The sequence below is a fragment of the Lichenostomus cassidix genome, chromosome 2 (assembly GCF_008360975.1).
Source record: "Lichenostomus cassidix isolate B80296 chromosome 2, HeHo_3.0, whole genome shotgun sequence".
Lineage (NCBI taxonomy): Eukaryota > Metazoa > Chordata > Aves > Passeriformes > Meliphagidae > Lichenostomus > Lichenostomus cassidix.
In genome coordinates this window covers 40,022,361-40,038,300 of record NC_139482.1, presented here as the reverse complement: position 1 = coordinate 40,038,300, position 15,940 = coordinate 40,022,361, and the positions used below count along the sequence as shown (strand labels likewise).

The 15,940-nt window shown below is 38.9% G+C and overlaps 1 protein-coding gene across 7 annotated transcripts in view; it reads right to left on the bottom strand.

Annotated features, from left to right (window-relative positions):
* RBMS3 (RNA binding motif single stranded interacting protein 3) overlaps positions 1-15,940 on the bottom strand; it is a 713,047-nt gene that overhangs the window by 496,918 nt on the left and 200,189 nt on the right. For 6 of the 7 annotated variants that reach the window (XM_085051163.1, XM_085051162.1, XM_085051159.1 and 3 more), the window contains one exon: positions 2,828-3,001. The exons of the other annotated variant lie outside the window; for it this stretch is intronic. In XM_085051163.1, the coding sequence (XP_084907289.1) occupies positions 2,828-3,001 (174 nt within the window). The remainder of the gene's footprint in view (positions 1-2,827; positions 3,002-15,940) is intronic. 7 annotated transcript variants of the gene reach the window in all.

Here is a 15,940-nt window from a genome sequence, read left to right as displayed (position 1 = left end):
TGTTTAAACAAACTTCCTGTTCTTTTCTTTCCTAGGGTGGAAAGACTGCTTTTAATCAATGATTGCAGCACTATGGAAGAGAGATGCCAAGTGTGCTCTCTGATAAAACAAAATAAAAACCCCACCTTTGGCTCTGACATATTTCTCAGCACCAGCCAGAGTCATAAGGGTATCTTAACACTGCACTTTGTAAGATATTTTTTCTTTCATTTAGAAGAAAAAAAAATATTAGAGGATTGATTTTTTTTTTAGTTACATTTGGCCAATTAAAACAAATCTTTTTTTTGTCTCCTTCAGCTTTTCTCCAAACAGTAGAGAAATCCAAAGCTTTTCTTTTGGCGCTGTCTTTGGGGACTAATAGTTTTAAGTACTTCAAGGGCAGATCCAACTCCCTGACATTTGTCTACCTTGAACTTGCAAAGAGCCTGTAAGTTTGTTAGCCTCTAAAGTGTCAAGGAACTGCAATGATCTTTAGACATATTCCATGTGGGAGGTTTTGCAGAAAGAGCTTCATACAGCTCTACAACCTACAACTTGTTCAGGTGAACCTGTGTCAGATGAGGGCAAATAAAATCCTCTGAAGTAAAGAAGATATCCAGTTGAGCATGTAATACTGGGAAGATTCACAAACAAAGGAGCTCCCCTGTATCCAGCTTTTATTGCTGTCATTTGCCATAAAAAGGTTTGTTTGAGCGCAGATTAAAGAAATCCACACTAGAAACAGGATCCAGACTAATTCTAATATTATCATATACAATGAAACAGATATTCAAGCAAATATTAAGGCATTGTTTTTTACTTGGAAACTTGAACTTCATTTGATGCTGCAGGAGGGAGGAGCTGAGTTTGCTGTAGTGCCTTGCCCCGCCCCTGCTTATGGACTGACCCTCAGAGAACAGGGAAATAGGAAAGGTACAGAAAAAGTGTGTGATCACAGTGGTAGGCACTGCAATGGCAGCTAACCTGTTAAAGCTTCTTACCACCAGCTTAAGAAATCTGTCCAATCTCTGCAGAGTAAAACTGTAACAGAGCTCCTCAGGTGAGCTGGAACCAAGAAATGTGCCAGGTTTTGTGAACATTTGAACCCAGGGACACCGAGTGCTGGACTAATCAAACAATCTGCACAAAGGTTTATGCAATTCTGCACATTCTAAAGTCCCTACTTTCCAGCAATCAGATAAATCAACTTCCAGACTAATGTATCATTTCCAGTGACTACATATTAAGATGCTCAGTAAAAACAAATATTGTACAGATTGTATATGTACAATATACAGATATTGTATTACAATTCTAGTGGAGCTACCCGCAACTTTAGTCTAAAATAAAGGAAACAGGAACGGTGGAAGCAGTTTGAAAAAGACTGAAATTTCAATTCAAATTTTAAGCTCTTTTCCAGGAAGTACAGCATTTTTATTGTATGCTCTTTTGCTTAGAGTCAAAGCTGGACTCACAGAGGGGGTACTGTTTATTCTAAATGATCAAAGTTAAGGATCAGTTAATGATTTGAATACCCACAGTTTAAGACAAATTGAGCTGTATAGGGACCCTTTTTGAGTCATCATTCTAAACAAGGAAAATATCTGTGCCCTTCTGATGTCAAATACCTTTTATTTCTTCGCAATAGTTTTTATAATTTTCAATGACACCCTAATGGAAGCGAGAAAACAGAAGAATCCACAGAGATGTTTAATTTATCCTGAGAACGCACCACCTCAGGAAAGATACCAGATTTTATTAATTTATTCCTCTCCTTTATTTTAATTACTGTGTTAATGTTTGAGACAATTCCTAACCCAAACTTCTGGCCAGAAGTCTGTTGGCAGGTCAGATGACAAGTCTAAATCAAATCACAAAGATCTTGCAATAAGACTGCACGGCACAATTTTCATTCTGTACCAAAAGCTGCGCTTCCTCATTTCCCTACTGGAATTCACTATAGGATGGCAAAACTTCATTACATACACCCAGTAGGAGATTAAGATACTACCTCCTTTAAGAAGTTCTATAACCAAATGCCCAAAGCTAAGTTCAAATCCAAACGTTAAAACAACAAAGTCTGGAGTGGGGAAAAAAAAGAAGATTGCTTACACTAATGAGATCTTCCCCCTTAACTCTCTCAGGGTCTTTCAAAACCAGAAATTAAAAGAATGAAAGGGCTCTGCTATAAGCAGTGAACAGTACCAATATGACAAAACTCACCATCAGCATGTAGTTGTGACCCTTTCATGACTGAAAAATTAAAACACATAGTACTGAGCCACCCCTCCCCATTCTTTTTGGCCACCAGTTCATGCAATTACACAGGATCAGTAGTCTTTGCTTAGCAACAAGATTTCATGTTCACCACTGACCACACTAATGATAAAGCAGTGAGTCTAAACAAATCTAATTATGAGAAGAGATGCTCTCCTTCTCTGACTAATCCACACAACTTTAAATGTCTGAAATAGAAAGAATAATTCATTCATCTTACAGGCTCACTAGAAACAGAAATGAGGCCATCTACAATACTGCTTTTCTGACCACATCTCTGACACCAAAACCCATGCATACTACAATAATTTCATGCAAGGAGAAGTAATGCTAAATGTACAAAAACATATGCATTTGTACTGAGCCATAAAACTTCCACACTTGCATATGTCTAAGACTCGTTCTATTATTTTTTTAGAATTAGGGTTAGTACATGTGAGCTGTTCTGACTGCCATGGGACATAAAGAGCGCTGGAGAAGGATGCTGAACCATCAGCCCCTGAGTGCCTCCACCTCCCAGGGAATCACAGAGCTCATTCAGGTAACTGCAGAAAAAGTTTTCATTACTTACAGCAGGATGTCCAGCACAGTAGGTGTAGCTAGCATGAGACTGGTAGTGCAAGCTTGCTCTTGGAAAGGTGTATGTATTCCAAGCAGGTTGGCTGCTATTCCACTGGGAGCTAAAGCCAGGGCTCATGGTCACTCTCGATTTACTGTTTTGGTACGTTCTCACTGTGGAGCTGGACTATCAAAAAAGAAAGAAATGCAACGTAAAAATAGCTTTTAGGGTAGAATACAAATAATGCAGCTACATATCATTGTGCATACATATAATGCCACATGGTCTGGAACTAACTTGAATGTTTCCTCTAAGGAGCTGGAAAAAGCAAAAAAAAGGATTCTGTCAAATATATCAGTGAAAGAGCTATGTCACTGTAATGCCTAAAAGAAAGACTGATGACTGTTAGACTTCAGGCTGGGATATAAATCAAATGGACAATCTATAAGTGATAGAAGTAAAGGGATGTTCTGAAAATGTGTAGAAGGTACAATCCCAAGATTAATAGTAGAAACTTCCATTTTTTTTTTTATTATATTGACATTTATTGAACACCTGATCAGCTATGGCCATTTCACAGCAAATGGCAGTTTGGGGCCAATGTTTAGATGTGTTTCTTGAAGACTTGAAATCTCATCTAGTGGTTAGCTAAGGCCAAGCCATCACAAAGCCACATTTCAAATATGCAACCTTCAAAGCCCACTACAAAATTTCATAACATGTTTTAATTACTTAGAATGAAGAAAAAGACCTTCAAAATCTTGAATTATTTTTTAAAAACAATTCAATAATTTCATCTGAAAGTAACCCGGACTACAGATTTGTAATTCACATGCATTCTTTCTGCCCTTCTCTCATTTTACTTTGATTGGAGCTTTCTGCTTCTTGTCTTTGTTTTATAAAAAATATTCCTAATAAACACCTACACTGTTAGGGGTGGTTATTAGGGCAGCAAAAAAAAATCAATTTTCAAAAGACTAGAAGACGCAGAGGAGTGAATGCATTTTTAGCAGGTATTTAGGTTGGTCTTCAAAGACATGCAAATGTACTTTTTACTCCATATTCTGCTCTTCATTTGGGTTTTGCTTGCTTTCTTTTTATTGGCAAAGGTGTTCTAAATTTCCCATGCAAATTTACCCCAACTAATTGCAATTATTTTAAAACTAAACCTATTCTTTTTAGAGCATTAAATTTACAGTGCCCTTGCTCATACAGTGAAAGCTTGAGAAATATGAATGCAAATAATATTTCTTAGAAATGCTTATAAATGTCCCTGGTAGCGAATTGATGCTATCAATTTCAAAAGCTATACTCAAGAAAGACACTTCATTTATTTTTACCCTCCTTTCAAAGACAACTTTTATACATCATATGTGTAGCATTAACCAAATATCAATATGGGCCACCATCAAACAAGGTGTTTCACACAGTCCAAGACCATCCTTACCCTGAAGTGCTTACAAGATAAATGAGAAGGTCAGGGAAAGGATGAAAGAGCAGAGTCTTGCATAGAAGCACGGAAAACAGCTTCATAAACATGGCTTTCCATTCAATTTCAGTACTTCAGCTCAGTTTCATTGGGGGAGAATTAGAGAAATGAAAGGAAAAGAGGACAGAGAGAAGACATACAAAAAGTTTCAAGGACATATTCTAGTTGTGCAAATATATACCCTGTAGTCTTTCCATCTTTTAATACTGTATTTGGATGAGCTGGTTGCAGAAACTACAGGCCATGCTGGCATGGGCTGAACATGCCCTCTTCATTTCATTTAATTTTCAAAAGTTTAAGTACACAGAGTTTGCCTCAGTTATCAATTGCTGTATAAACTTTAAGTTCAAGAAAAGGCCAAACGACTTCCTGCATGTGTTTATTTCCTGTGCCGGCGATTAGGAAGCCTGAAAAGAGCAGTTTCCGCTCACCAGCTCTCAATATCTCGACAGATTCGCCTCCCGCCCCCACCCCTAAGAGAAGGATTCCTGCGGTGTGATTTCTAAAGATTTAACTTACGACTAGCTGAACACAAAGAGTATGAATGAACACTAAAACCCACACTAAACTCTCATTAGTCACTGTGTGTGACAAGTGGTTACTTTGTTCTTACAAAAGGCTTTAGGAAAAAAAAATATCTGCCCCTACAGTTAAAGGGGCTTATTTGAAATAAATCTTTTTGTATGAATTTAAATCATGACAAATCAAAGGAAAGAGGCTATAGCTACAGCTAGGGAAAAAAAAAAAGAAAAAAAAAACAACTGAGGAGTTTTAATGTGGGTTTTTTTCTTCTTTTTTTTTTCTTTCCCCTTTTACCCTCTTTCCCCAAGGAGTAGAAACTGCATTTTCTTTCCTTTGACATATTACTTATCTTTCAGATCACTCCTCAAAGACAAATCTCTCTTTCTGGGCCCTGGTAGACTTGCTTCTACATAAGAGATGAAGGCTAGGTTTTGTTTCGGCCAGATCAAGTAGGTTTTTAGCCATAATATACTTCTCTGTGTACATTTCTCCCCTTTACAAACATCAGATATTCAAGCACGGTTGCTTATTAACTCCTCTGGAGAAGCTGATCCCCCATCAAATATTCTGTGAACATTGAGCTATTCTATCCTAATAATAACTTTGCTTCTTCCTATTATTTCTGATGGGGGTTTATGGTATGGACCAATGGAAGATACCTGTGGCTGATGGGATGTAAAGGCGCATTGTCAGCTGTGATAATTGTTAAATGATTATTTTCACAATGGCAGCGAACTCCACCAACTAAGGAGAGATGTGCTACTGATACTGCACAGACGTGCACACTACCTGTTCCCTTATTAGAGAACAGGAGCAAAAACGAGCCTGTTTTTTAAACAGCCTGCCTTGATTGCTGGACAGCCTTCTGCCTGCTGCCTGGGTTTTGTTTGTGTCCCACACAGAAGACCCTCCCGGATCTGTCCCGATGCTGGAAGCATGGTTCAGCCCTAATGCTAAACCCAGGCACAGTAGGAGCTACTCTGCCCTCTTTCTATTGCTCCATCCAGCTCCTACCTCACACGGGGTGCATTAGGAACACAAAGACATTCAGAGCACCGAGGATGCACTGTGGGTGTCCTACCCGTGCAGGTCACTCAGGATGCAGAGCCAGGAAGCGAGACCCCATAGACCCCACAGATCCCACAGACCCCGCTCCCCCTCGGGGTGGCTTGGAGCCGTGGGAGAGATGTCTCCTAGAGGAGAGCCCTGTGCTCTGAACGGCTTTGGTCAGGGACTACCATGTCTGACTGGATAAAAGCTGGCCTCTTTCTGTTGAACTACCTCCAGAAAAAAAAACCAAAACCAAAACACATAGCAAAACAAAACAAAAATCACTACATGGAGACACTTATAGGATAATTGGCTGTGAAATATTGAAGGAATTCAGGTTGTCTGCCAGAAAATAGAGATCTCTGTGCCACCAGCCACAAAGACCCAGGACAGCATAATCCCCTCAAGTCCCCTCAGGTGGTCGGGGAGCTAGGGTGTGAGATCAGGGAATTCAAAAGTTGATGGTTTGAATTCAAGGTGTCCTCTGATCAACAAAACGCTGCATCTCTCTGCAGCCTTCTCAGCACAGCGCAGAGGCAGCTGTGGGAAAGACGCTGGACCAAGATGGAGAGCTGTGAGGGAACATTGGTGCCCAGGTGCTGGCAGGGCGGGGCAGGGCAGGGCAGGTAGGGCAGGGCAGTCAGGGAAGGGCAGGGCAGGGCAGGGCAGGGCAGGGCAGGGCAGGGCAGCCGTGCCAGGCTAGGCTGAGGCTGTGCCCCGCCACACACAGCCGGGCCCGCCCGACCCACCTCAGGGCACACCCGAGCCGGCAGCCAAGGCGGTGCTGCCTCTGGCAGAATGGATTTTGCAAAGAGCAAAACTGCCTGGGAGTGAGAGAAAAGGTGAGAAACATGGGGCAGGATCCGTGAGGAAACCCATGCTGGAGGAGGTGGAGATGTCCTGAAGGAACTGAGGCCACACCTATACTAGAGCAGAGGAGGAGCATGAGGAGCTGCCCAGCTCCCACACCGGGGCAGAGAGAGCATCCAACCTCCCTGTGCCAGCAGGGCTGGGAAGCAGGCTCAGGCTCAGGAACAGAAGAGTGAAACTGAGCCTGGGGAAAAGGCAGGGGGAAGAAGGGGTGGGTATTGTCATAATTTCCCCTTCCTTCTCACTATCCAAACTTATTTTAACTGGTAATATGTTCTTTTTCCCACGTTGAGTTTGGTTTCACCGGTGAAGGTAATTGCTAAATGATCACCCTGTCTTTATATTGACCCATGACCTTTTCCACCGTATTTTCCACCCCTGTTTTCTTGAAGAGGGAGAGTAAAAAACCCCTGGGTAGGTGTCTGGCAGCCAGCAAAAGTAGATTCACCACAAACTGGCAGGTCTTGTGGCACATGAGCTTTTACTCAGGATTTAGAAGTGTGTCTTCTTTCCCCTTAACTACTGATTCCATCAAGAAAAGGAATCACCTCTCCCCATAATCCTAATGTCTTTTTTATAGCTCTTAGGTTGGCAATGGCAGACCACTGCTGCCACTCCTGGGACATGGTCAGCTTTCCTCAGAAAACTTCTGCGGGAAATTATCAGATTCAAACAAACAAACAAAACCCACTACCGAACCCAGAACCAAAACAAAAAAACCCGCAAAACATTTGCCCTCCTTGCTATGTCTTGCCAGAAACAAGAAATGCTAAAAAGCAAAGGGAGAATTTTCTTTTCCTTGAATAAGTCAGTCCAGTACCTTTACACCCTAAAGGCCTAATGCAATATAAAATTCAGATCAGTAAAATTTATATGTCTAAGCATATTTTAAAATATAACTCTTTTTTTTTCCTGTGCCTTAATTTCTCTGGTTTATAAGTATACATAATCTTACTTTAAAACCTTTAGAGTAACCTTTTCCTTGTGTTTGTAAAACTTTTGAACATTGTTGGACATAAGCATGAGTGAAGTGCAAAGTGTTATTAGTATTATTAGTATTTCTTCAGCTTAACTGCTTTCGATTCCTAATTCTTGTAATAGCTGATGTGTGAAGACTAACAGTGGAAAAAATAGAACATAGTATTTATGGAACACTTTTTATCATCAAAGCACTGTGCAAATTTTAAATGGTGCAAATATTTTTGACTGCTGCAACATTTCCAACTTTTAAAGAAGTTTATAGTAGATGTAAGGACTAGCAGCCACTCCTATCTTTTCATATGGGAATAAAGCACACGCTTTGACTAGGACATTAAACAAAATTGATAGTTTTGACATAGCCTTAGTCTTCATGCCATCACACTCGTGCCCTCCACTCGTTTGCATTGCAGCATCACCATGCGGTAAACTAACAGGAAAACTGTGCTAACTCCTGAAATTCTACATCACATCATTACTACATCTAAGAGACATCTTTCTGCCAACCATTCCGAGATGCCATGATGATTACTGGCTTTGGCATTCCAAAAGAAAGGAGACGCTCAAATGTTCTCCTCCACATTACCTCTTGACGAACATTGACTTAAAAAATACAAAATCAACAGACAAGTAGGATTAAAGAGGTGTAAACATTTGAATTTAGCATCCTACTACCTCATCTTTTAAAAGCAACTTCACAGAGCTATGACGCCATTTTCTTAGCCCACACAATTTGAGCTGTTTTCAGTCCCCTGGATTTTGGTTGTAGAATGGTTGTGTCTTCAGCTGCATCTTCTGCGTTTTGTTTTTTTTCTGAAAGGAATTTTGATTGAAAGGTTATGCACCCTCTTCCCCTATCCCTTCGAGGGATTTGACACCCTTATTTTGGATGCTAAAATGATTATAGACGATGGGATAAGCCAAGGAGAAAAACTGCCATTCTGGCTATACTGTTTTAAGGAACTCTATATATGCCTGTATGATGCAAAGCACAGTCCTATGCTCTTAAAAGTTTGGATGCTTTACAAAATACTACCGTTCCCATAGAAATCAAAGGTTTCCTATAACCTGTAAAAGTAAGAAATTAAAATAGCTTCCTTGGAACATTATTGCATGAGCTAAAATGCTGCCTTTTTTTTTTTTTTTTTTTTAATGCTCAGAGAAAATATGTAACTGGCAAACCAAATCTGAAGTTAGTTCATCACAAAATCCACCAGAGAGACCTTAAAGACTTGGGAATTTGAAGAGTGAATGTTTTTTTTTTTCTTTTGGGGTTGTTACAAAAACTAAACATGGAAGATATTATGGATTTTTTTTTTTTAATAGCAGGAAAGAGGAATCTTGTGCGGCTACTTTTCCCAACATAATCACTCACTAGAGCTTGCAAACCTTTTACAATCTAGGACCAGATTCCATCTGTTTCGGTAAGAAATGAGGTTTTAATTCTTGGCCATTGCAGATTTCAAGTTTATCAAGTTCGTCTCATAACCTTTAAGAAAAAACTTCAGAGACATGGCCAAATTTGAGAGAAACATTGTTTTTCCAGACATGGGATTGAAACTCAATATGCTCTACCTGGAAAAACAGGATCAACTGAGAGAAATAGCATTCCACTGAAACCACAGAGAAATGATGAGGCTGTATTTCATACCTCGGCATACATGTGAGGTTACAGCTCATCCAGTGGATCCAAGAGCGCTGAGCGCTTGCCCACATCACACCAAAACTCAGGGTGTGCAGCCCATCTGCCCCCTGCCATTAAGTGAGAGAGGAATGCTCTCCATGGGATAGCCTTGCTTGGCAGGCAGGCACCCTGCCAACCAGGTGAAGGGGACCCAGGTCTGCACAGCTGGAATACTTAGAGCTGGGGCCCAGTACGAACGCTGCGTTGAGAGACTTTTTAGGAGAGGTCTCAAATAACTCAAGGAATGTATTCCAGAAAAAGAGTTTGCCATTCATTATTTCCCCCCAGAGTTATTATGCCTTGAAAACAAAATATATAGGGCTTTCACACTTTCTGGTTAGAATTGCTGTCATTTCCAGTGACAACACTGTAATTCATGTTGTACTTTTAACTGTTACTTGAATCCCAAGAGCATTTTTTTCCCTGGGCAAAGTATGAAACATTGCTCTTGTAGTTACAAGAGAGTGAGCAGAGGAGCTGAAAAAATGAAGGCCTTCACAGCTTGAGGAAGAGGCCATGAAGAGGCTGATTTTCTGCCATCTTATCATCCACACCAGGGGCAAAGAATTAGAAATAGGAGATGGGCCAGCAGTAATTCAGATTAAAGCCTTAAAACCTCTTGGCAACCTGTGTGGGACATGCACAAAAATTTGCTGTTACCTGGTGGTTCTCTAAGCAAGGGACCACTGAGTTTCAGTCAACTTCTACACATACACCTCTCCCAACAGCACTAACACCTCCTGTTCTCAGCAGGCAAAGTCAGTTCAAAGGCCAAGTAGAAGTCTCAAGAAAGGCTCCTGCACTTCAAATGGATTTCTCCATAACAAGAAAAGGAGTTTTGCATGCATAAGAGGCACCTGTAACTGTTTTGTTACCCATTAAGTGGCCAGCCATAGGGAATAGGGACATTCATGCTTCTGGACCACTCATTTGTATGTCTTCCTTCCACAGAAAGGAAAATGAAAGGAGACATTACAAGGCATTTTCTTTTTAATTTGTTTCTTTGTTACATTCTTTGTAAAAAGTAACCTCGGAATAAAATGTATTTTTGCTAGATAGGATTCCTTTTGGTCTAGTTTAAACCTTTGATTTATGTTTAAACACAGTGAATACTTGACTCCAAGTAAGGCCATGTCAAAGTTTCTTCTGTTCAGAATATTATTTAGTCAATCTATTGTGATAAATTTAAATCATAACAACCTCAGAAGGACATTGAACATGACCTTGTAATGGTAGGTCATTAAGTAATTATTTTCTGAAAATAAATCACACTGGCATCTATTAAATTTACTCCAGCCTTTTTTACAACATTGCAGTTACAATTTAAAGTAGTGGAGCATTATGTTAACCCAAGATCAGCATGAACTGAGTGTTTCTAGTAAACTCTGGTAAGACAGCACTGGCAAAGACCCTATCACAGATGACCTGCATACTTCTGATTTCTAAAGAAGTCACCCACATAAAATAAACCACTCAATGCAACACTCCTACGAATGCATATACAGCTCATCTGTACAGAGTGACTGGAGAGAAGCATGTTCTTCCCACCAGCAGCTGTTAAGCACACAAGTTACAGAGGCAAAGGATTTGTTCTAGATAAGAAAGTCTAATGGTGAACACTATTATTGAGGAAATTTGTTGATTACATAAAAAACATAATAAGTCTCTGAAACTGACAGATCTCCAGAGTAGTAGTTTTATAAGGTCTAAGAATCCCTCTCTTACATGTGCCCGTTACCACTCTTAAGAGAACTTTCTGCAAAATACACAGCAGTATTTGGGACTTATAGTATTGCCGTGGTAAAACACAGAACAAAATGGGGTGCTGCAAAAATTGAAAGAAAAAAAATTGTTCTAAGTGCATTTCCTTAGGATCACATTCCCAAGTACAGAGGGCTCTTGTATCAATTCTGCTGTAAGCCAACACACCACTTACACCTACATCTTATTTTTCTGTGTTTCTAACTGAAACACAAGTTCAGGAGCTTTACATATTAATGACTGATTCTTAGCATTTACCTGTGTGCCAAGTTGGGACTTTTTACAGGCAGCTAACATATTTTGTGAAACTCATTATTTTTTGATAGTTTGTGGAGAAAAATAATTATTTCATTAACACTTGAATTCCCTCCCCTTTTACAGTACCCAAAGGTATGTTTCAGTGTGTTCTGTAGGATTTTAAAGTTTTTCTGATGTATCTGTTTACTGCATGTATATTGAATTACTCCCTGAACAATAAATCAACCACTGTCTTGGATACAAAATTATTTTCCTCACACTAGATCTGCAATATACAACTTTTTTTAGACAATCCCAAGAGTAACAGCTAGCTGGCAATTTAAGTAAATCTGAAGCATTAAACAGTGAATGCAATCCAGACTGAGAAACCAGAGAAGAGGGATGCTTATGAACAACTGAATAATGTCTGTGGCACAACATCACTTCTACAATTCTACCAAATGCTAAAAAGTCAAATTTCTTTCCTTGGCTGCAGGAGGGCAAGTGTAAATTCCAGCATCACACGCATATTACAAGTCTTCATGTACACAAAATGCTTACTTTACTGAACACAGTACAGTTATGAAACACATTTGGCCACTGGGAAGAATTCTATAAATCCTACAAAACTAACCAATGTACGACTCTCCAGCTAACTCCTGTGGATGGGCTTGCATGCTTTTGTAAACTTCACCATGGGATTAGGACATTTATCAAAGCTATAATTTCTTTCCCACAATGTTATATCTATTGTATACCAGGAGTTCTGCAGGTGCATGATTTATCCACCCTGTCATTAGCTACAATACCCTGCAAACAGTTTTTATTTTCTGCTGGAGAAACAAATACTCCTCCCATAAATTGTTTTACTGCTGATTGGTGAACAGGCTCCTGCTCCCTTGACAATAAAACAGCTTGCTTTCTCTGACCATGGAGTTACAATTTCCAGCACAACAATCTGAAGCTCAGCATCATTTCTTATGGAATTAGGTAATATAGGGAAAATTATAGCTCCCTTTTCAATATCACGCCTGAACTCTCATTATCTGTTAAGCACCAACATATTTGATCACTTGAGGGACATTACATTAGCACAGCCCTAAAGATCCAACCAAGGGAACACAAGGAGAATGAAGCAAAAGGCAGATAAATAGAACAGACAAAATCATCTTTTTTAATTAAAATGAAAACCCAAAATTAATTTTGCTACTGGAGTCAGGATTTGCCAAAGGTTTCAGTTGGGCTGAAAATGCTCCATGAACATTTTAAAAAACAAGGAGCAAACTGGATAGCCAGAAAATCCAGAAATGAAAAGCTGTTTCTTACTCAGGGAAATCATACTCAGGTCTTTCAATCAAGTTAATTATTCATAGAACCATATATATTGTATATGACACATTTGAATGTGAAAAGGCTAATATCCTCTGTCTTTTCCAGTACTCAACTGATCCATTAGAAATGTAATAGTCAGTCTAACAATTCCATGAATTCAGTAGGATGGATGAAAAATTAAAGAAAAAGCAGAATGAAATACAAAGAGAAAAACAAAATAAGAAGTAAGACATTTTCAAGACCAGCTCTCAGGGTGCTCCAAATCAACTTCATCTGCCTCAGATATATGTTGAGTATCAAATACAGAACAGAGGAACATGCACACAGGGCTACAGAGTTGTCTAGAAAAGCTGCTTTTCTTCCCTTCAGATTTGGGCACTCATGCTGGAGAAAAGAGAGATGATTAACTTATTAAAAGGTATGAGCAAATTATAACTGGGAAGTTGACTATAAGCTATTTGAATTCAGTGTAGCAAGAAGTGGTTTTCCAGGATACATAATACAAGGTTACAAATTCCATTAAAAAAAAAGTAAATCTCAATGAAAAATTACATTAAAATTCCCAACATAAAATACAATAGAAATACCTAAGAGATAGTGTGCTATGGCACCAGAGCTTATGAGATTTTGCTTAGTTTTGCATTTATTCCACTGAGAAAAAAAGAAAGCAATGAAAGGCCATTAAAATCCAAATAATTCTGCAGATTATTGACAATCCTGTAGTCTAAACTAGTATGAAGGAGACACAGGCATAAACAAACAAAAATCCTATTAAGTTAATGAAACACTTAGTGAATCTGAAGGAATCACTTCCTTCAGGAATTAACTGAAGGAATCAAGCAGCATGAGGTACACATGAGGCACAGATGCTGAACGTCTGACCGTGCAAAGCTTCTCTGGCTTTGGTCAGCACAGCATTGGAAACAATCAGACTACTCGTGACCTCAGACCATGAGTATAAGCAATCAGATCCCTGACAAAGCTTTGTCAAAACTACTTCTTGAGTTGAACACAATTCTCTCGTGCATCACTGTCTACTGTACAAAAAGATAATACCAGTCAAATGTTTCTAAATATACTAAAACACTTTTACTATCAAGTATCAATGTGAATTCAAACATGCAACTTCCCCATAACAGTACTCCTCCTTCAAACTATAAACCACTCCTTTGATTATTACCAGCTAAAGATTGAGACTTTTATTGGCTGACTTGCATTTTGGCCAAGCCAGAAGTGTTTCAGATTGGCATTTTATACTCTATCAATTGATAAGCCAAAATAACAACAAAAAATGCCAATTAATTACATTGTAGAAAGTTTACCACAGTAAAGACAACTCAGGCAGGTCTGAAAATAGCTTCATTTTTCATAAAATTACACTGCTCAGAAAAGAATAAGCCAAACACATTACACATTGAGGGGCTCTAAGTGGAAAGCAGAGATCTTTTGAATACTGTTTTGAGGGTACTCAAATAAGAGAAGTCATTGAGCCTCAAGAGAGGAAATCCAGCTGAAGCTCCTCAGAGCATGGCATGTAGAACTGTACTTCTTCACTTAGGAAACACTGACAGCTAGGGGAATAACTCAGTGCAACTCAGCCTAAGGGATTTTTTTGCCCTGATGCCCAATGGGATGAAGAAGATTCAGATCCTTCCTATTGAATTTCAACATCATGAACTTGACAGGCAAACAGGGTGATGGAAACTTCTGCTTTTATGTTTCTCCCTGCTGTAACCAGAGCCCCCTTTCACATCCTCAAATGTTTGTCAAAATCTCAAAATCCAGATTTTAAAATATAAATACAGAAGTCCTGTCCAGGCTGCAAGAACCAGATGAGAAATGAAGAACAGAGACTGAAGACATGAGAGAAGATGACCAGAAACCAGAGCAGGAGGCTCTGAAGATAAACAGATACTACGCTGTCACATTGTTCCCAGTGGGTTTAAAACTTCTTCTCAAGCCAAAGCCTTTCTAGAGTTGATGACTGTATTTCCAAAGCCCGAGGATGGGTAGAATTTCTTGCCACTCTTTAAGGACACTGCTCTAAAAATGCTAGAGAATTAGCAGAAAATTAACACCCTAGAAATTCCTTTAAAAGGTATGTTTTGAATCTCATGTTTCTATGTCAGTAGATAATCTCTCCAGGTCTGTGCTTAGAATACACATTTCAGGAAAATTTGCCATATAGTATATTCAGTCATACCTTGTGTTTCCTGACATGTATGGATGTCATGACCTTATAACAGAAACAGGAAAAAACAGCAATAATAACAAGATTTGTACAGAAGCTTACAACTTTAGTTACCCTATTCTACCCAAAGAGTTCAGAATGACTCGTGGGAATATTTCTGAAGACTGCCAAGAGGTATTTTTGGAGATACATTATTTGTTCAGTTTAAAATATATTTTAAAAATTCCAATCACCTATAAGTGGCTTTGTGATAATTTAAGTGCAACTTTCAGTATCTAGTGAATTGTTACATAGATGTTAAGAGAGAGAGTTAATGGGTATAGATGTAAAAGAAGGGAATCTCACCTGCTGGACCAGGAATAAAAAGATGTTTTTTCACCTAAAGAGGAAAAGTATTATTTGGAAGATCAAAAATCACCATTATCTCTGAATCAGACTTCTTATGTGACTCTAATATTGCATAGCTCTTTCTTGGTCTCTGTAACAGAGACTTCACTGCTTCCTCTTTTGCACCCTTTGGGAGAATGTGTGACATCTTTTGTCTATTCAAATTTAACAGCAATGTCCCAAATTAATCATTGAATCAAGTTTTTGTCAATTTTCAGGTATACAATAAGTATGAAAGCTTATATGATTGGGAGCTAACACAACAAAAGACACCGAAAGGCCTCTAGGAATTCACATACATACATTTAAGTATAATTAAGTGGAATGAAGAACAACACAAGCAGAACAATACAGAGGATGTTTCCAATTTCATTTAAATCTAATGCCAGACTAATTTCTTAAAGAAGCTGAAAGCAGGACCATGAATTAGGTGGATTTAAGAAAGTTAAAGTCATACAAAAGCAAAGATGAGGAAAGTAAATTTGAGGAGCTGAATCATAATTACAGAGCTTTGCTTCATCTCATTCATCTATGTAATTTCCATTTACACACCTATGTCTATCTTACATAAGGGGGAAATGTTGAGATGAAAAACACCTTGCTCCAACATTTTGAATATTCTTT